At 37.7% G+C, this 22,044-nt stretch overlaps 1 protein-coding gene across 2 annotated transcripts in view; it reads left to right on the forward strand.

Annotated features, from left to right (window-relative positions):
• The window catches only part of LOC117826628 (inactive N-acetylated-alpha-linked acidic dipeptidase-like protein 2), a 367,684-nt gene that overhangs the window by 4,365 nt on the left and 341,275 nt on the right, over window positions 1–22,044 (forward strand). For both annotated transcript variants that reach the window (XR_004634076.1, XM_034702819.1), the window contains exon 3: window positions 230–391. Coding sequence is in view for 1 of the 2 variants with exons in the window: in XM_034702819.1 (XP_034558710.1) it covers window positions 230–391 (162 nt within the window). In the remaining variant the exon portion in view is untranslated. The remainder of the gene's footprint in view (window positions 1–229; window positions 392–22,044) is intronic.

A 22,044-nucleotide genomic window follows, 5' to 3' on the forward strand; every position in this document is an offset into this window, starting at 1 on the left:
CTTTTCCAAGAGAATCTATCACATACACAATCTCTGTTTTCATGCTTGACCTCGGAGGCAGGGGCTAGATGTTAATGTACAAGCTGAAGGTTTGATTCAGGCCCCTTTTTTAGCAAAATGCTTTAGATGGGTATTCAAAGAGTTTGTAATAAAGACAAAACACATTCAAAGAGGAAAACCAGTGGATTCTGTTTGGGCTCAAAATCAACCTCTCTCTCTTTCTTCAAAGGTACTTCCTGGCTGGGGTGGGGCTTTTCATCCTGGGTCTCCTGATCGGCTGGTTCGCTCACACGCCTGCCGTCAAACCATCTGTTCCCCCATCAGATAGTTCAGACCTGCTGGAGGAGCTGTTGAGAGGAATCAAGGCTGACAAGATAAATGCTCTCCAGAGGTAAGTTCCAAACTTCCCTGATAAAAAAATAACATTTGGAGTGAGAACTCTACTTTTGCTGTGGTCACAACATGTTGAAACAACGGCAGTAATTGCTGACATTGTGCAGAGGCACTCAGTCAAAAGCTCTTTCACACTCACGCTGGCTAAGAGAGAGGTGCTGAGCGGTTTCAAAAACTTGAATAGAAAATGAAAACACAATACGAGGTTTCAATGTTTGGAATGTAATGACTAATAACTTCAATAGGCTTTGCAGAGCAACTCACCTGCTCTTGTTATTGTTCCTGTATTACGGTTTCTTGTGGTGAAGCGCTAACATAAGAGAGGCTATTATCACAACAACACACGGTTGTATTTGCTATACATATTTCAAAAGCATGAACTGGCTATGATTGAGTGTCTTTACCAGGTTGTATTTACGGATTGTTGTCTTTGGTGGTTGTTTTGAAGCACAGCTTTCTTCTTTTTAAATCTGCTGATGCACTTTGACAGCTATATTGGTGATTAATTTTCCCTAAACATCTATTGGCATGCAGATTTGAGTAAACTCCTGCTGGCACTAGTGTGTCATATAAGTCAATGGTTCATTTTTGAAACTTATGTCATCAGAAATACTTGCGCACATTTTGGCAACAGAAGCAGCACTTTGCTTCATACTTCCAGATGAATTAGCAGGATATAAACTCTGAATTAAAACCGATACCAGCATCAATATGTCTGGATGTTGCATGGTTACAGAATCAAGATTCGAGTCCCGGACTCAAGTTCTCCAGAATTCAAACAAAATCACAATGGATTCAGAGCAACCTTTGTTTTGGCCTAAATTTTCACCGTTAATGGATAGGACAGCTGAAGAGAGACTGGAAATGTGGGGAGTAGAGAGTGGGGGAGGACATGCAGTAAATGGATGAGGCTGGAATCTAACCTGCGACCTCTGCGAAAAGGGCTATAGCCTCTGTATATGTGGTGCGTGCTTAGACCGCCTGGCCAACAGCGCCCCAACAGATATGTATTTAATTAAAAATTAAAGGAAAGAGACACATTTGTTAACAGGGTCCCTGTTTAAACTGAAACACCGCTCTTGTCTGTAGCTACAAGTTATTTAATGTGTTGACTGATTCCAACCACAGTTCAATCAGACTTTGACCGCATATAAACAATACTAACTGCTGAAATTCGAAACCCAATTTAGCCATTGTGTAATTAATGAAAACGTTTGTTTCAAGCCCGGTTATGACTAAGTTCCAAGGACAAGAAAATATGGACTCAATATGGCGAAGCAAGTAATCAGTGGAAGTTTACATTACATCTTATATCATCAACTGACTAACTTTTCTGGCTAAGAGGCCAAAACCACAAATTGGTTATTATCCAGATATGCAGGTGGAGTTTGCCGTTGGGACTAGTTTACTGGGTAACACTTTATATTAACTACACACTTTTAAGCATTAATTAAGCATTAATTAATACTTAACTCATCATCTGTAAAGCATTGTTCATACATTAATACTCATTTATATATCATGTACAAACACAGTTATAAATGTTTTATTATTCATGAATATGACTGTCTATAATGTGTTAACTAACTCTTTGTTCATACTTTATAAATGATGGATTCACCAATTACAAATGAGCTATTATGGTCATTATAAACCAGTTATAAACACATTTACAGGTTATGATTCTGACATTTATTAAGGGTTAGTGAACACCTTAATACATAGCAAATTATGATTCATTAAGGTAGTCACAAAGGACTTATAAGCTGCTTGTTCATGGTTTTATGAGCTGATCTAAAGTGAGGACTTGTTATGCTTTACAAAGAATTCATTAATGTGATTTAAGATCAGCAGCACCTTATTACCTTAACTAATGCTTAAAAGTGTGTAGTTAATATAAAGTGTTACCGTTTACTGGCTTGTGTATGATGACCCAGGTCTAATATATAGTTATTGTGTGTACATGTTTTTGGCATGGGATGATTTCCTCTTTCAAGACACAAAACTTAAAAGTTTGTGTCTTGATGCTTTATGGTCTAAACATGACAACACAGTCAATGTAGTTATAAGCATTGAGTGCTGAATTTATCTCTCCTACAAAAACATCTGGCCGATTGGTATTTATCAACTAGCTGATGTCTTCTATCCACTTATTAATGTCACACACACACACACACACATCTCTGGGGCTCATTTACCGTTTTTGAAAGTCGCTTTGTTTAGGTTGTAATTGTAAACCTTGACAAACTATTGTACTTTGTTTGTTCTCCCATTGCCAAACTTCAGATGCATACGTCATTATTGTTTACAAAATAAAATTAGGTCTATACTTTAGAGCATAAAGGGACATTTATTCCAAAGTGTTCATTAATAAGCAACTCAAAATAATCAAAGTCAGTAAAGCCCCTTCTTCCAGGATACGCTGTAGAGAGGGCCTTGCCTGGAAAGTATGTTTTGACAGACAACCTCTTGTGTCCTTTCAAATAAACATTATCTCTGGGAAGCAAAGGTGGAGGTAGCATGACTGATAGCTGAACTCCACGAGGGGGAAGTCAGTGTTGTCGGTTTGGCATCCAAAGATGGGACACCCACTGTGACACCTTAAGATTGCTGTTGCATCCTGTCTCCTACCAGCCTTTCATCTTGAACACTATGACAAACTGTATTCTCTGTGGTTTCAACATTGTTTTGTGAACTTGTTGATACGGTAATAGGAAGGTTGATAGTGAATCCTAGGTTTGACAGCACTAACAGAAGGACAAAATGAGAAAATGAAAGAGGATTTTGGAAAAGAGTTGGAAAGCAAATAAGTGCTGCTATTCTGTTGATTACTTGTTCAAGGGAGGTGACAGAGAGGTAATAAAACAGACAGAGCAGAGGTGTAAGACCAATGTAATCCTCAGTCTGACTTGTTGCTATTCAGCCTGGACCTGGCCTGTTTTATCCAAAAAGAAGATAAAGACTCAGAGATAGTCAAGAGAAAGTGGGGTGAGATTCTGCTCACCAGGTGATATTTTTCCAAACACTGATACAAACCTCCATCAACCCTAACACTGCCTCCTCCAAGCCAAGGGATCATGGGATGCCTGGGTGTATGTGTCTCTGTGAGATAACTGGCTTTGCCACTGAACTGAGACAATCATGTCACCATGGTTTCCCTCTCCTAGTTTTCCATGTTTTCATTATTTATTTCTCACATTTATATTTCAGGGTGCCAAATACACCCTCACCCATCCATAACCTCCAAAGACCCACACGGCACATGTCTCAGCCGTCTGTGACGGGGATGGAGTATTTGTCTCGGTTCAAAAACGACAGCCAGGCAGGGACTAATGAAATTAAATGGTTATTTTCACCACCTACTTGTCTTCTGTTAAGTGGTATATAAATTATGATTTATTTATTGGTAACCTCTGTGTGCTCTGTGTCTGCTTGAGGCCAACGGGAGCTGTAACACTGATAGATAAAACCCACACAGTGTTTAACCTTTGAACTACTGTGGTGGGTATTTGACCTGTAAAGAACAGTTAGTCACATTTTCACAAAGAAAATGATCAAATGAGCAAATTAAAGAGGAGATCCAACAGGATCATCCAGGCATGCAGGAAGTACATTGTTTAATTTCACTTAGAGTTTATCTTGTTTTGCACATGGTACATTCAAACCCAATTACATTTCAAGTGTTTGGGGAATCCCTTCATTTCTAATGATGCATGTATGAAGCACTGAATAGGTTTATGGTTTGACTTCTGCCACAATCAGTATTAAATTGGATATATCAACTTGTTTGAACTCTGAATGAAACCTGCATTCTTATTTTACCCTTGCATTTCAACACTTGACCTGTTTGGTAGAGGAACAAATGAACAGAATGATCCCTGATGTACGTATCTCCCTGGTCAGTTTGTTTTGTTGTGGCTGGTATGAAAGCTGTCATTAAACCCTTGAGTATTAAATCCTCTTGAATTGAACTCAGAACAACAGGTATTACTTTGTGAAACCATCTCGTACACTCGTTTTTAGTTTAAAGGTACAGTGTGTAGCGCCATTTAGCAGAACTGACTAGATAAAAATTGAATATAATATTCATAAGTATGTTTACATTACTGTATAATCGCCTGAACATAAACACTGTTATGTTTCAGTTGTCTTAGGATTAGTCTTTTATACCTCTATAGGAGCAGGTCACCTTTCACAAAGGCTGCCATCTTGCATCGCCATTTTTCTACAGTAGCACAGAACAGACAAATGAGGAAGGGCCATAACCGTTTTTGTATTTACTGGAGCATATTTATAATGCATCACAGGAGCTTATTGTCCTTAAAGGTGACTATTGCTTCTGGAGCTTCATCAACAGCACGGTTGAGAAAGAGAGTGTTTCAATCTTGAACCTGACTGCTAAATATTGCTGAATATTCCTACTTCTACACACTACACCATTAACGCTGGGCTTGGTAGTCATGGAAAACTAGCATGAATTTTAATGTAGCATTTCCTCAGGACTCAGTCTACCCTACTCTGATTACCAACCCCAGCTTTAAGAGAGAACTGAGTAATACATGATTCATTATTATTTAAAAAAAAAAAAAACTTTTATAAAGTAAAGTAAATAATGTACTGCTTATATTGTGACACAACTGGAAAAGTGCAGTACATTCATTCCATTAACAAATGTGTGACAATGATCTTGCATCCCTCTTGTACTACTGCTTTACTGGATGTCTGTATTTTTGTAATTGTCTCGACTTGATTGTTTTTTTTCTCATTGCAGGCAGTGTATTTGCAGAATTATAAAAATAAGTAACTTACTGTACAACATAGTAGATAATTATCTGGATATTTAAATTATTTGGCTCTTTGTAAAATGAGTTGATACATGTAAAAGCATAAACCATGTTATACTACTACTACTACTACTACTACTACTACTACTACTACTACTACTACTACTACTACTACTACTAATAATAATAATGATAATAATAATCATCATCATCATAATGATAATAATAATCATCATCATCATAATAATACATATATAAGTAGTGGTAATACTAGTAGTCGTGATAATAATTTATTAATTAATTAATTTGTTAATCTATTATTATTGAATACTTAGTAGTAGTAGTGTTAGTGGTAGAAGTACTAGTGAAATAGAAAATGACCACCAGCAGCAGTAGTAGTAGTAGTAGTAGTAGTAGTAGTAGTAGTAGTAGTACTAGTAGTAGTAGTACTAGTACTAGTAATAGTAGTAGTACATCAAACCTATGAAATATCCAAAGCAAAAGATGAATACTTGCTGTATTTATTACTTTCTTCCATTATTTCATTTTTGAGGGGATTAGATTTTATTTCTTTGCTTTCTTTTTTAGAAACAAAAACTGTTGCTCTCAATAGACTCTCCAGGACAGAATGCATCTATTGAACCAATATTATCTTTTCAGTCACTCGTCATCATGCCTGTTCATAAGTGGGAGTTTTATAAGCCTGATAATTTTATGCAGGGACTCCAGCCATAGCTTTAGGGTTTAGTGAGTGGAAGCTCATGGACATATTCTGCCAAAAACTCTTAAAGTGGGCTGGCTCCTTCTTTCAGCCACAACACATGTCCTTCTGTATTCAAAGCTGTAAGTTTCCCTTTTGTTGATAATACTTTATCAGCAAAGAAAACTGAGAAATAAAGCTGCCTGAGCGACTTTGGACTGAGCGTGAGAGAAGAGAAGAGGGAGAGACGGTGGTAGACAAAATGAAAGAGACACATAAAAGAAGCTATGAAGACAGACAAAAACCTGAGAGACACAAATGGATAGAGTAAGGAATGGGCGCCAGTGGAGGAGCGTATTTCAACAGCTTTACATGACTGTACAGGGAAATATCCCAGAGTGGATAAACTGTGTGATTGGTGAGATTCTCAAAATGTGATTAATGATATGATTGTTATCTTCAGGGAAGCTCCATACCCAAAGAATAACAACCATCATGTGATTCCTTTGGAATAAACCAGCTTTATGCAGATGGATTACTTCCTGTTTGTGTTATTCTGTATTTGCCCCTCTTTCTAGTTTTCCAGCCAACGTGCCTTGGAAGTTTGTATTCTCTATAATAATTTTACCCATACAGCTTTAAAGACGTGCAGAAGAGCATTAAATGAGTTTCATTCACATGCATAGAGTCCTAAACTCGTCTCAAATGTGAACAGATGCATTACGTTTCAATGTGTTTTTAGTGGGTAATTATTGAGATGCTACTTTTGAACCCACTGTTGTAGATTCTGGCTGGATGGTGTCTTGGGTTGACAAATCCTAATCTTGTTAATTTAACTTCATTAGCATGATATTTACAGTATCATGGTATACCAGCTTAGTGACAACTCATCATAGATCATTATCTTGTTTTATTTGAGATCTCACTGTAATGCATTTCTCATTGTCCCTGCAGTGTTCTGTAATTATGACAAAGTATCAACATTAACTGCAAAAGAAACACAAAATTAACCTCTTATGACAGATGACAAGACACATTACCTTCAGTCAAAGATAAATACCTGCTGTTCATATCTTACTTGCTCTTTAATATGAATACTGAGTGACATTTCTCCTTGATTCATTAGTTTTGTTGTAGAAGAGGAAGAAATGTATTTTAACTTCTTCTTCAGGAACCTTTGCATATCTCTTTACCTACTCTGTAAAGTTTATTTGTGTGTTGAAAGCATAGACTGTATAATTAATGGATATGTTATCCGTGACGTCACACATCTGTTTCTAGGCTGCTTTGAAGCCTATTGTCGTCATGTTTGAAATGCTGAACTCAACCTAACTTCTGTTGAGCTAGTGTGAGGTAAGGAGGTGGGCTTTGAGCCTCCTCACCAACAGCTGCAGTGTTCCCCAATCAAGTCAGCTGATTATGGAAAACTCGTTATCTTAATATCCAGTTGACACGAGGTAGCTACTTTTCATCTTGTTGATGCCAAAGTGGAGATGTATGTATGTATGTATGCATGTACGTACGTATGTATATATATATATATATATATATATATATATATATATATATATATATATATATATAAATTACATTACATTACATTACAAAACAACAAAAATAGCATTTAGTAGAGTCTCAAATTAGTGAGCTTTGAATGCTTCCCTTCAAATGTTCCTCATGTGTTCCCCACAAGTATCAGCCAGAGAGCTTTCTCTGTGTATGCCCTAAAACAGTGGAACTCTCTGCCTCTAGAGAGTAAAACAGTGAGCTATGGATTCATTTCCTTTTAGCCCTGGACTGCATTATTACCATTATGACCATTGTTTTAGCATCATTTTGGTTTAGTTTATTTTATTTTATTTTATCATATTATATTTTGTTTTTTTCTTATTTATTTTTTCTGGTATTTATCTGATTTTAGTTTATTGATTTGATCCTAATTTAATTTAATTGAAGTATTTCATATCACTTCCTTTTCCACTTTTACCTATTGCTGTTCTTTTCTGTCTCTGTTCTTTTGTGACGCACTTTGGGTGACATGCTTGAATGTATGAAAGGTGCTTTATAAATAAAACATCTTGAGTTTAGTTCAGCTTTCAGTAAGAGTCTGTGTTTTGTTGGTAGTCACAACAAAAATCATGCAACGACATGGCCAACCTCCACTTGTTGTAGAAAGCAACAAAAATGAGTAAATTGTCTTGCTCTTTACCTGAATACCTCTCAGGGTTTGAAATGATCATACAGCTACAAAAAAAAGAAAACCTCAAAACAAATAACTGAACATAACCCTGCCAGGTGCCTGAAAGTGGAAAACTGTTTATTCCACTTCACACCTCTGCTCTCTCCAGCTGATTACTCCACTAATTGACTTTGTCCAGTTGGAAAAGAGTAATTTATTCTGACATTTCAAAGACTTTTAGATGAGTTGAACTTTTTGTGGAACTCAATGAACAGGATGATTTCAGGAGTTTGTTTGAACCAGATTGTGGATAGAGGGGTGGGGGTGGGGGGATTATGCAGACTGCAGGAGTGCTTGTTCACCAGAGTCAAGTCTTAGTAAAGTCATGTGAAGGTTTTATGGAGTCTGAGCTGCTTCAGACACTAATCACTGAGGTGGAGCTGTGGTTAATTCTCACCCTCTGCTTATGACCTCATTTCTCACATAGTCTTCAACACTTAAAGAACTACTTTCTTCAGAGGGTTGAGTAACTGCTGAGGTCACATTCATACATTGCCTTCAAAGAACTGTATTTGCTATGTATTTAAACTAGTAACCCCATCTAATAGAATGGTTTACAGTGTAATTTGATGAGTAATACTTCAGTAATGTGACTGGATTCATCAAAGCAATTTGTGCACATGAAAGATGTTCACCAACCTGGCCTCTTTACTAAGGTAACTTATCAAACTCCCATCACCGGGTCATGAGAAGGTTATGTTCAGAGACAGCTTACAGGCTTCAAAGCACCGTCTTTTTACAATTATTTTCCAAGCAATTTATATTCTGAGTTGAAGAAATATGTCTATGAAAAGTTATTTCATGGTTACATACTGATAATATTGTCACAGAGAAGTAGCCGTGTCTTTACAGTACTACCTGCTGCCTGTATTTCGTCTCTGGGACATACAGGCATCCAGTTAATGAAATAAAAAAGTGTCTCTCCCACTCCAGTCTTCCTCCTTTCTTATTTCCCTATTTGCTTCAGGTAATATTAATACTTTAAATAGATGATCATTCATACACTGAAGGAATAATGACAGTGCAGCAGCTACAGACACTGTGGATTACATTTTATGGTTGGTCCTAATTTCCTGCAAAGTTAATTTTGCACTCATGCTTTTGCATCACCAAGAAAAACTAATACAAAAAAAAAAAGATTGTCACTGTAATACAACAGGTTAGATTAAATATTTGCATTCATTGTCATTTAAAAAAATAATTCAATTCAAACTAGTCTAAAGACACAAAAAAATCGGAAAAAAGTCAAATTGAGCATAGTTTATTTCTAGGGATGTAAGGATATATCGCAAGACAGTAAAAAGTCGATATAAATAAGGGTGGATTAAAATCGATTCAACAAAATTTGTATCTGGATATTATTTTTAAACAGTAGAGGGCTCTATCTGCATTTCACTCCGCTTGTTCAACATGTTTCAGAATCAGCTGACTGAAGGTGTTGCGCACAGCGGAGACACTCAGCTGGGAACTGCAGCTGAGTGACAGGTCTCCACGAGCGCTTTTTTTATCCACCGCCGGACTGATTGACCCAGTTACGCTCCTGGCTGACACCTTACCACGTTTAAATGCTTATTTTTCTCAATAAGAAGGAGAAAATTGAACATTGTGAGTCCAAAGTCTTATTCTGTTCAGTTGTCCTATTACAGTAAATCCACATGTTGTAGTCTGAGTCTTCACTCTATGACCATGCGTCCACAGAGATTATTTATAAGCCTGCTCCTCACGTTGATATTCAGCATGTTAACATTTTGAACTCCTCAATATGATCTGTAGCTGTTAAATACCGTTCCTCTCACACAAACCTTTTTTAACATTTGTGTAGAATATTCTCAAACAAAGCGACAGAGTTTTGCCTGATGGTCTGAGGCTCATTTAATGATAGATCACACTCAGCTTTTACCCACCTCACAACAGTGTCACACAATCTTGGCTACGCTATGGTCTCCATGAACACTAGCTCAATATTTGGCACCATCATGGTCCATTTTAGGCAAAGTCCTGGTCCATTGACAACATTGATTGATTTTCCATCCTGTGGCTCCCTTCTTAGTTCTACACACTGACACACTCAAGTTTCCAGTAAGTTGTTGCTAGCCAAAATATGTTTATCTACCCCCAACACATGTTGTGTTCCTGGCCGGAGTGGCAAAATACTACTTAAAGCTGGGGTTGGTAGTCAGATTTAGATACACTTTTTGTCATACTGGTTATAATGATCTTTATGTCGCAATGGCAATCAATACAAAATGTGTTCTTAAAAAATAGGTAAAAAAGAGGTAAAAAAAACTGTTATCTACAGCCGGAGGAAACCTGGGAAAACACCAACCACCGTTTTTGGGGTCCAAAATTTTAAACCAATCAAATCCTGTCCTGCCGTTCTGCCCGCCTCCTGTGCGTACATTTCTCCGGTGTGCACTCCTCATCCCCTGCCCCTACTTCCCCTGCCTCTACTGACTGCCCCTCTCGCTCGTCCTCGGGCCTGTCCCCTCAGACCCGATGAGATGCTTTGCTCAGGCCTGTAGACCGGATCAGAGTCTAAAAAGCTCTCACCACCGGGGCTCTGACAAGCAAAATAATTAATGACATTTAGTAAGTCCTACAGAAATTTACATTGTAGCGTCCATCCGGACGCTGTAGGGATGACGAGCCGATTAATGAACACGTTGATCTTTACTAACCTGTCACCGTCGGCCGTGATCACGCCAACCAACAAAGCAACAATCATTGTTTGAATGAATGAAAAACTTCTCTTGTCTCTCCTCTCTCCCACTCGCACACCCTACACCTCTCCTGATGCCTTCACTACCTGTCAACACTGTAGGAATCAAGAACATCTACACTGAACACGTTTAACAAACAGTAGAGCTGTTACAGTATTATATGTATTATAGCTTTTCTCCTGATATCGTGTCACGGGTACAACTGGATAATGTTAGCATGACAGTTGTGAGTACTAACAATAACATGCGAGCGGGGGCGTCGTTTTGGAGGAGCTCTGAGGGGAGAGGGGGAGGGGTTAGACGGGGTCCTTAAAGAAATGCTTCATTCAGATTCATGCTAGTTTTCCGAGACTACCAACCCTAGCTTTAAGAACATTTGGGAATTTCTAACATTTCTAACTCTCATAACCTCATACAGGTACACAATGGTAACAGCTGCACAATGCCTTAATGGGAAATAAAGTGTGCTTAAAAGTGAGGACTTTTAGCTGGATATGAAACAGGCTGAAATGAATGCTGATGTCTCTTTAAGAGTTGCAAATGCAAAAGACAGTGAAAAGCTAACGACAAAAAGAAGGATGAGATTTTTTGCAGAAAGATAGAAATACTTTTGCACATAAAACAGTGAAAAAAATAAGGTATACTGCTTTGTCTACAGGGGTTGCCAAGATACACTCAACATTTAAGTTCCTCTAAGTAGCTTTGAGTCTGCAGTATCTCTGCTCGGAGCACTTGGAGCTTCAGTAGCTTTTAACGTCAAATGTCTTTACCCAGGGTATTTTCCAGTTTGAAACACTTGAAGTCTGTTTGATCTGGAGAGAAGTTAACCACTGCAGAAAATGTGGCTCCTCCCTTTTGAAAGCCCAACACTGAAAACTGAAGAAATCCCAACCTTGAAACAAGAGGAGGTAAAAGACAAAACTGACTGTCAAATGTTTCCCTGATTGTCTTCTGAGTATTCAGTCCCTCCAGTTTATGTCCCTGGGAAAAGTAATCATTTTTAATCAGTCAAAGCATTCAGTGGTTTGAGATGAATCATGCAAAGAATTATTGAATGGGTCCAGCCATTCCTTCATTGCATACAGTATTTCCCAAAGGTTGGGAGTCTCTGCTGGGTCTCAAGGTTTTCCCATGATACAAATGGCTGCACATTCAGAAGAATCTCAGAAACAAAGGTTTATTGACAACCACTAGGATCACACAAGGCCATTAAAAAGGTTTGTTTTCCTTTGGCCTTGTCAACTAACTCACCTTTAAACCATAGTTGTATGATGGAATTTAGAAGAAGAATATTCTCCCAAAAAATCGGGGTAAAAATGCCGAAAACCAAGGAAATTGGCGGAGCCTTTTATGACATGAATAGAAACATTCCTTCAAGACTGTCATGCTGCCTTAAAGACAGAAGAGCACCTGCAGTCTAAAAAGCCATTACGCTTTTCAGTAATGGTAGGCAATTATAGCTGGGACATGAATAATACAGGTTGAAAGTTTGAAATGCTGGATTTCATAGTGTTCATCTATTCCTGGGACTGCACTAATTGTACTTAGAACGATACTGCATTGAAATACCTCTCCGAGTTCTTAAAAGTCCTTGTGAAAAGTTAATGCCCATTTCTCAGAGCACAATCTTCAAAGAAAATAAGAAAATAAATAAAGCACAGGAAATGGTAAAATCAGATTTGTGTGAAATCTGCAGCAAAAACAGAAAAAGAAGAGAAAAATCAGTAAGATATTGATGGATGTACGCAATGATGGATGAATCCTGGCAGAAAGAAAGAGGGAGTTCACTGGATGTTACCAAATGTCAGAAGAATCATGTTCAAACATGTTGCAGGCCTTTAATGTACTGTGATATTTTTGTTCCTGTTTCTTCTGAGGAATGAAAATGTTTTAAAGCACTGTAATATTGCTGGATTGAACTGACTCTAACTTCCAAGTTGAAGTGACAAAGTATCACAGAGTTTGCTGGCCTTGCTTTGTGGAACTTGCAACTAGACACATGATCAGAAACACAAACTTTGTCCAGCAGAAATGAGTGAAACTCAGCTGGGGAAGACCCAGCAGAACTGGGTTAAGGTGGCATTTTTGGTTGCTACGTCAATAAAAAAGACAGCAATGGAGGCCTCACTATATTGGGACCAAGGATAGCAAACAGAGCGTGGAATATGTGAAATGTGTGTGTCTGTTTTTGCCACTTGTAACAAAGAGGAAAAAATCCCCTCAACCTAGCAGTATCCTTCCATCTTTACCCTGAGACCCTTATACTTTATAAAAGTGTAAACTATTCTAGTTTTTTCAACTAGGTAAATGTTACATCTAGGCAAGGCAGCTTTATTTGTATAGCACATTTCATACACGAGGGCAACTCAATGTGCTTTACATTAAAACATTAAAAGCATTAGAGACATTCAGACAAGCATAAAAGAACACAATTAAAATGACAAATATAATAAAACAGAAAAGATAAGGAAAATTAGAATATATAAAAAATTATATTAAAATTTTAATTTAAAGTGAGTTAAAATAATCTAAGATAGGAAGGCAGAGGTAAATAAGAAAGTCTTAATCTTTGATTTAAAAGAGGTGAGAGTTGGAGCAGACCTGCAGCTTTCAGGGAGTTTGTTCCAGATATGTGGTGCATAATGACTAAACGCTGCTTCACCATGTTTCGTTCTGACTCTAGGGACTGAAAGCAGACCAGTACCTGATGTTCTCAGAGGTCGAGGTGGTTCATAAAGTAGTAGCAGATCAGCAATGTATTTTGGGCCTAAACCATTCCGTGCTTTATAAACCATCAGTAGGATTTTAAAGTCTATTCTCTGACCGACAGGAAGCCAGTGTAGGGATCTAAGAACTGGAGTGATGTGGTCTACTTTTTTGGTCCTCGTTAGGACTCGAGCAGCAGCATTCTGTATGAGCTGCAGCCGTCTAATGGACTTTTTAGGGAGTCCTGTAAAGACCCCGTTACAGTATCTACCACGTATCATTTTAATTCTACTTCACATTTACCTTTTGACAATTTTATGTAGTGATGGCAGATGTTGCAATGTAAAGTGCATTTTAGGCAACCTGCCTATCAGGGTTTGACTTCTAGTTGCTCACCAGTGGTTTCCCTATGGGAGCAGTTTGGGGTTCAGTGTCTTTACCGGAGACACTTCTACTTTAGATTGAAGGAGCCAGGAATAGAACAGCTGATCTCCTGCTGAGGAGATTACTCTACTCAGCTACATTGTTAATGGTAGGGCTCTAATATTAATACATGATTATAGGCATTTAACTGATTTAAGGGTAACGGTTACTAAAAATATAACCATGGTTATATAACTTAGTCTAAACATATGTGTTTTTTATTACCAAAAAAGTAACTCTAAATGTAAATCTTGTTTTGTGTTCCCATCATTTAGACAGGTTTTTGGTTTTTTTCTTACATACTGTAGAAATATATATGCACTTCTACAAGTGGTCTGAATTACTTGTGTTTGGTTTGAATATCAACACAATTGGAGATGCAGAGACAAATGCAATGATGTCTAGCAGACTTGGCTCTAATCTTTTATGACATCTCTCTTTTGGAAAAAAAAAAAAAAAAGAAAAAAAGATCCATGACACCGTTGCTGCCTGCGCAATTGCTGCATTTTAGATAGTACTATTTTAACCCAGTTTATTTATGGTCCTTTTACGCAAGTGAAAGGAGAAGCTAAAACGTCACTAGAGATATTCTAAGGTTGTGTTTGTTGTTTGTTGGCTTTAGATCCTTGAGCCTTGGATTTTCTAATAATGAGTGACACTTAGCAGATTGTGCGGCGTGCACGACAAGTGACATTTGCAGATTTCGAGTCTCTTTGATGCAAACACAACAACATCTGAGGAAGAGACATCTGACGAAGAGTAGACGGTTGTAGTGCTGTGTAACACCTGTGTGATATTTTGACATCAAAACACACTTTGAGCCCGTAATGCCTTCTGCGGTGTGTTTGAAAAGAAGGGAACAGAGTTGAATCTGTTGTCGGGAAGAAGTTGCATGCAGTGTTTCATTCTGCAGTAGCGAGTCAAATCTCGTCAGTCACGGGAAGTTGAATTCAAAGCTGCTATAATCAATTGAATCTATAACCAATGGCTCAAAGAATGTGTGATGAAAAGGGGTGCTGTAAATCTGTTACAGTCAATTTCTGAATTGCTGTTTTGACTTCTTATTCACACAACTGCTCTCATCTGCAACTATAGGCTGTTGATTTTTGTGAGAAAATCAAATGAACTACAAAACAAAATAAATCATACAAAAGAACTGTCAACCACTCCAATCTGAAGATACTGTGAGGCTCCTAACTTAGTTGACACAGTACGAAGAAAATAAAAATCCACAACTAGTGCACGAACCAAGTAGAATTAATTTGTGTAGTCCACCTACACATAATCTATAAATAATAGAGCTACCCCCACCCCTTTTTTCTCACCTCCCTAGTGACTTGAAAGGAAAACACACATCTGTATTTTATTCAACTGTGAAAAACATAAAGATCCTGTGTTTAAATGGCACCATTTATTCACACCACCTGGCTTGTCTGATTGCCCAATCTAAGGACGACTACTTAAGACTCACATCAGCAATTCAAAATGGGCCTCTTCCCCTTCAGTCAGATGCGTTGCAGTCAGTTCCTTATAAACAAAATCAATCTTGCCCCCTCTTTCACTTTCTCTCGCTCCATTTACCAGGTCATGGTGGATCTCTAGCTGTGTGTTAATTGGCCGAGCCTGATGTGCTGGCATTGATTATTAACCCTTCACAAAATCCCAGTGGGGATGGCGTTGAATGTTGAATACAATCACACCTCCAATACCTTGCTCACTCTACCGTGTGCCTCTCGCTCATGTGCTTCTTCTTCAATGATTCCATCCCGACTTTTCCCTGCTTGCATCATTGCTCATCCTTTCCCCAGAGTTTCTTTGCTTATTTTCTGTTTTCTCCACATTTTCCTTCAGTGCCAGATACTTAAAGGTGGAAACGCTTTATTGGCATATTAACATCCCATAATGCAAGATAAATAGAGAGAAAATGACTATTATATTGAAAAGTGTTAGAAAAAGTAATTTTGAAATATGCAATTGTAGGCAGACATACCAATTACAATACAACAAAAGTAGTAACTGACAATTACAATAATATATCTGCGACTGTGTTGGACAAAAGAAGTTGGCTGTCATATATAAAATGCTGTTTTATGAGTTTGCATGTGAAATCAACATTTACTTAAAGTTGCATTTTTTCTTTTTGCTACCATCAACATAACTTGCTGGTATAGTGTTGTAAACTGACTTTTCTATCACCACAGATACACTATTGATTTAATAATATTGTTCAAAATATATTTTGAAGTGTGCCTCTTTTAAAACTTCCTTTTTTTCGCTGAGGTGAACACAGCCTTGCCTCTCTGTGTTTACCTCATCTCCACAGCCCATCTGTACTTTTTTAACATTTTCCTTTGTTTTCTATCAGTCATAGCGGTCAGGTACACTCTTCCACCACACATTCTATGTTTTACCACCTCTCACTTTGTGATTTAATGCACCTGTTCCAATATTAGATTTAATTGTCTTTTTTAAGAGGATTTGGATGTTCAGATTGTTTGGTGTTTGTCCTGACACCCTGCTATGTTTGGGCAAGGCTTCAGGACCAACTGGCAGAGAGGACGCTTATCTCTGTTCAACTCATGGCACAGAGGGGCCTCCAGCTGATGTTTCTCTCCCTGGTTATAGTTGGTCTTGGCTTGTAGGTTGACCATGAACTTTACTACATTACACAATCAATGGGTCTCATTTGTAGAAGTGTATGATCCATACGTACACCCAAAGCCCAAAAAAATTCAGATTGGTTAAACTCTGTGTCCACATACTTGCTTGCAGTGTTTCCTGTGTAAATCACAGTCCACCTAGGTTTATGGACGCCCACTGTCCATTAACACAACTCGTTTTAATTTGTAAAGCACCTTTCATACATTCAAGCATGCAGCCCAAAGTGCTTCAAAAAACAACAAAAAACGAAAAACAGTGACAGAGACAGAAAACAACAGCAATAGGTAAACTGATACAAGGCTGAAACGAGATAGAGGAAATTAATATAAAATATTTAAAAATTAAATTAAAATCATAACAATAAAATAAATAAAATAAGCTCTGATAAATACCAGAAAAATGTAATTAAATGAATAAAATAATCGAATAATAGATACAAATGATGCATACATATTGGTTATAATGGTAATATTGAATAAAGTCCATAATAAGTAATAAAGTCCATTAATAGTCAATGCAAAGAACATCATGGATAGAATTGCACAAAAATTGTCTGGCTGATCAAAGATTTTTTTTTTGTTATGGTAGGTGAGTATAAATGAAAAATAAAATAAAATAGAAATCCTTAAGTGATGCCACATTATTGCAGAATCCACACAGTCCTTAGGTGTGCCAGAATATCCACCATTCATCATTATGTAGGGAAGTACTGCAGTATTTGTGTTTACAGGTCCCTGGCTGATTTTTTCACATGTGCTCTCGTCAATCAGCGGTTTATCTATCCCTGCTCCTGTTTGAAAGGTCAATGTGTAAAGTACGTGTCCATATTTGACTGCCCTTGTGGAGGATATCCAGGCCCTGTTTTAAGACCTCTCTGGGGTAAGAAAGTCAAACCAGGTCATCAGCAACCGTCAGACATTTGACCTCTGTGTCCTGCGGAGTCACACCAGAAGCTGCTTATTTATTCAGTTTTCTCCAGATCTATATATACATATATACAGTAAGCTGAAGGAGGTTAGCTCAGTCTGCAGCCCTTCTTTACCCCAAGGTCCTGTGTGGAGAACGCACATCTGTTATTTAAAAATGTTCTTTTAATTAAAGCAGATTTTACCCCCATGCCACACTCTATTAACCTATGAGAGAGCCTCCATGCAAGCTGCAGGCGAAAGCCTTTTTTAAATCTAAAACACACAAAGGAGCTTTATTTTTATTTTGGCGTGCATATAAGTTAATGGAGGTGTGTATTAAGACAGGGTTAGATGTAAAGTGATCAGACTTAAATCTAATTTGGCTTTTATGCAGGAAACTTGACTCATCAAGGAATTCAAATATGAACGAGCTAATGATGCTGCATATTCATTTGCCAATTCAGCTACTGACACACATATCTGTCCCTGTTTTTTTTTTTAAATGTAACAATGAAATTGGATTATGTGTTGTTTTCCTATTGTGGATTTTTATATTCCCTGATTAACACGAATTCTTCCTGTTTAGCAAGATAAGATAAGACCTGACCCCATCTTAAAAAAAAATCCTTTAACAGGCAGAAACCTTGAGCAGAACAAACTGATGTTGAACAGCCATCTGCTACAACTGTACAATGGCCATACTTTGCTAGCAGTGCAGATGTGTGCATTGCTTAAACTGGCCTTGCATCACCATTTTTACAAAAGCACTGCAGATCAATTGCTATAACATTTGCCAACACCAGCTGTGATTCAATTATTTCTTTTCATTTAAACTTGTTTCAAATATCTGGTAATGTCTCTACTGACTAAAGAAAATTGATTAATCACTCCTACTGCATTCACTTTACAAACCAAAGCTATCATTTAAATCTAATAGTTATTACATGCAGAATCATCTTTCTTCAAATAATTATACAAGTGTGGCGTTTACTTGCCGTGCAGACATTTCCACATCTCCTGTAATTCATTAACAAGTATTAATTATTAGTTTTCTATGAACATTTGAGGCAACATCTAATTTGTTTTTAAATCTCTGATCAGAGCTGAATACATCATTAGACATGCCTCATAGATTCACTTCTCACACATATACAGTGTGAGAAATCAATCCGTAAATGAAAGACATATGTATGCTGCATATTTATGTATATTACTTCAAGCATTTACACTTGGACTGCTGCTTTGTATGTCACACATTAAGCACATATACATCCAAACTGATATTGCATTGTAACATGTCTCCAACCCTTGCAGCAGTGTAAGCCCAATCACAGGTTTTTATTGCATTTGTCGGTCAACAGTCTCCAACCAACACTTGCGCGCACACACACACACACACACACACACACACACACACACACACACACACACACACACACACACACACACACACACACACACACACACACTGCTATTCAGGTGCATTGCAAAAGCAGGTCAAAGGAAGCTGATGTGAAGGCCAGTGACATTTAAACTGCTCACACCTTGTCTGCGGGGAGCTACCTTAATAGTTCATGTGTACTGGATTTACCAAAGTGGGGTTGAGTGTCTGAGAATACCTGCAGTCAGAGGAACAGCCACTCATTTCTGACCGTGTACGCACAAAAAGAGTAGACATAAAAGAGGTTCCCCCCTGTGTAACTTGTGAGAATGCTTCCTGTTTTCTCTACAGAGTTATCTGATTTATTATTTCCATGTAATGTAGCAATTTGGTTGCAATGATAGTGCCTTTACAAAAGCAATATCATAGAATATCACTGGACATTAGATGTTATCTGAATGAATTAACTTAGAATGGCAAGGTTTAAAGGAATCAGTCTATGCAAATCCATTTAACAAGTTCAGCTCTGTGTGTTTGTACTGTGATGGGACACACATGAAAGACACAAGTTAAGTGCAGCTCTCAAGACTTCAAAAAGGATTTTAAAATATATGTAAAAAAAAAGTCAGCATGCACACAAGCTACAAACACTTCATGTTTAAGTGTGCAGTACTGTATGCAGTCAATAAAGGAAAACAATAAGCCACTAACATCTGTGAAATAGAGAACTGAAGATAGAATTACAGTCACATTTATTTTTTTAATTGATGGCCTTTGCACCTTACTCCATCAATTGTCTGCACCAGTGTAAGTCATTGGTACTACTATGTATATTATTATAGGGCTAAAATGCTGCGTTGTCACTCTCGCACAGTCACCCACCACTAGCCAGGGCTGTAGCTCCAGTTAATGGCTGCTGCCATGATGCTGTAGTGCTCTACTACCCGTACATAAACAGGCACTAATGACGTATGGCATATTGCAGTGTAGTACAATTTGAAAGTGTTTTGATCTGGAAAATATAGCCTAAATAAAGTTGTACCTACAGAGGCTGTGTCTGGTTAAACCGATGTATAGCTATCTAAGCAGGCAGTGTGTAACCAGCACAGGCATGACAACGTTTAGCTGCAATGTAGGCTGGTGGTGCTAGCTTTGCTAACATTGACTACACTATGCAAACCAATTTTAGATTGTTCACCAGCCGACTCTGTAACCCCGTGTTTAGTCATGTTAAATATACTGTGCTCAATTTAGACTGTTTTCTGAGTGTTTTTTTAACTATACACTTGTCGGTTAGTCAGGATTTAAATGACTAGGATTGTACTCAATTCAGGATACCCCAACCTGAGGTGGTGACTCTGTAGATTTTTTGGACTGTATTTCAAACTTCAAGTTTTGGCTATCCATCCTATACCAGTTAATACGTCCTGAAAAAACCAAATGGGCAGCTGAAGCTCATTGGTAGAGTGGGATGTTTCCCATCCGGAAGGTTGTTGGTTTGATCACAGCTACCGCAGTCACATGCCAAAGTGTCCTTGGACAAGACACTGAACCGAAAATTGCTCCAACTAAATGATCAGATTTTTCCCATATAAAATTCACATCGTCCATTTATTTCACTGTTAGATGAGCCTCATTCTGGAATACCAACAAGCCATATATCATGCATGGACATGTTAGCCACTGACGAGGAAAAAAGGTATCACCTTATGCAGTGTACGTCATTCTTTGTTAATCCTTCATATGACTTTTCCTCACTTTTCAATCCCTCCATCTTCCTAGCTCCACATATTCTGGTGAGTCACTCTGGCACAGTATCATGAGCTTTAATAGCTTCATGAAAATTATAATCCCCCCTGTGCACCATCATTGATTCTCATTAAAGGTTTATCTTGTTCTCTCTATGACACATTCATGAGGTCTCCACAGTGCGACACGTGTAACATGGCATACTCGTGGGGGTCTAACAAAGAATGTAGTGAGTAAAGAAATAGATCAGTTTTGGATGTTTAAACAGATAATAATAATAATAATAATAATAATAATAATAATAATAATAATAATAATAATACATTTAAATGATCAATATAATATTTATTAATAGTGATAATATTTAATAACAAACTATAATAATAAGTAGTTTAATATATTAAGACAAATAAAGGTGTAAACCTCAGAAAAAATATAATACTATTGCATTACATACCATTCCTATGTTTTCAAAATTCAGCAATGGCAACCACTGAGTCGTGTGGTCATTCCTTTATCTATGGCTCATAATACATTAAATTTGTCACCAGCTGGGATATAACCATACCGAGTACCCCCAGTGAGCTTGAAGTGCCACACAGAGTGCAGACCAAACAATATAAAATCAATTTTAAACAATTGGCCCATGTCCCACAACCGCATCTTGGTTGGCATTACTACAAGGGTTGATATTGGCATGTAGATGTGTTCAGACAGCTAAGGCCACAGATTCAGAGCCCTCATCTTCACATTATTTGAATTGTGTGCAATTTGACATAACTCAAAGCTGTCTTCAATCAAACAACAATCCTGTAATAGGTAGAAACTGCACTTTGCTGTGAATAACACAATTTACACCCACTGATGAATAGCATGCACAAACTCACATTGAAAGACAGCTCCTGTTCACAAAAAAACCTTTTCAGAACCTATTACTCATGCAATTTCATGACTTAATCTAAATGAATGCTGGGAAAAATACTGCATTTACTTCAACTTTGATAACATCACTCTCCAGCCTGTCAAGTGCCCTTGTCTTTTTTCCCTCAAAACCATTTCATTAACAGATGCATCCTCTTTGACAGACTGGAGAGGAGAGGCTGGCAGACACACATGATGAAATTCAAAGCACACCATTTAAAAAGTTGCTGTGACTGAGTCAGTGTGTGTGTGGGCTGGATGTTGTTTGTATGACATGGATGTGCTGAATGATTTTAGCCCAAAGGAGTGTGTTTTCACTGCAGCACATGCAGTCACATCCAGTGTCGCACTTAACCCTCTCCTGTGCCTCCCACTGATGCAATGTAGTCACTTCTCACCTGGTTCCGTTTGAAGTCAAAGTGTCACCCTCAGGGTCACAAAAACATTAGGTGTTGTGAT

This window comes from Notolabrus celidotus, chromosome 2 (assembly GCF_009762535.1).
Source record: "Notolabrus celidotus isolate fNotCel1 chromosome 2, fNotCel1.pri, whole genome shotgun sequence".
Lineage (NCBI taxonomy): Eukaryota > Metazoa > Chordata > Actinopteri > Labriformes > Labridae > Notolabrus > Notolabrus celidotus.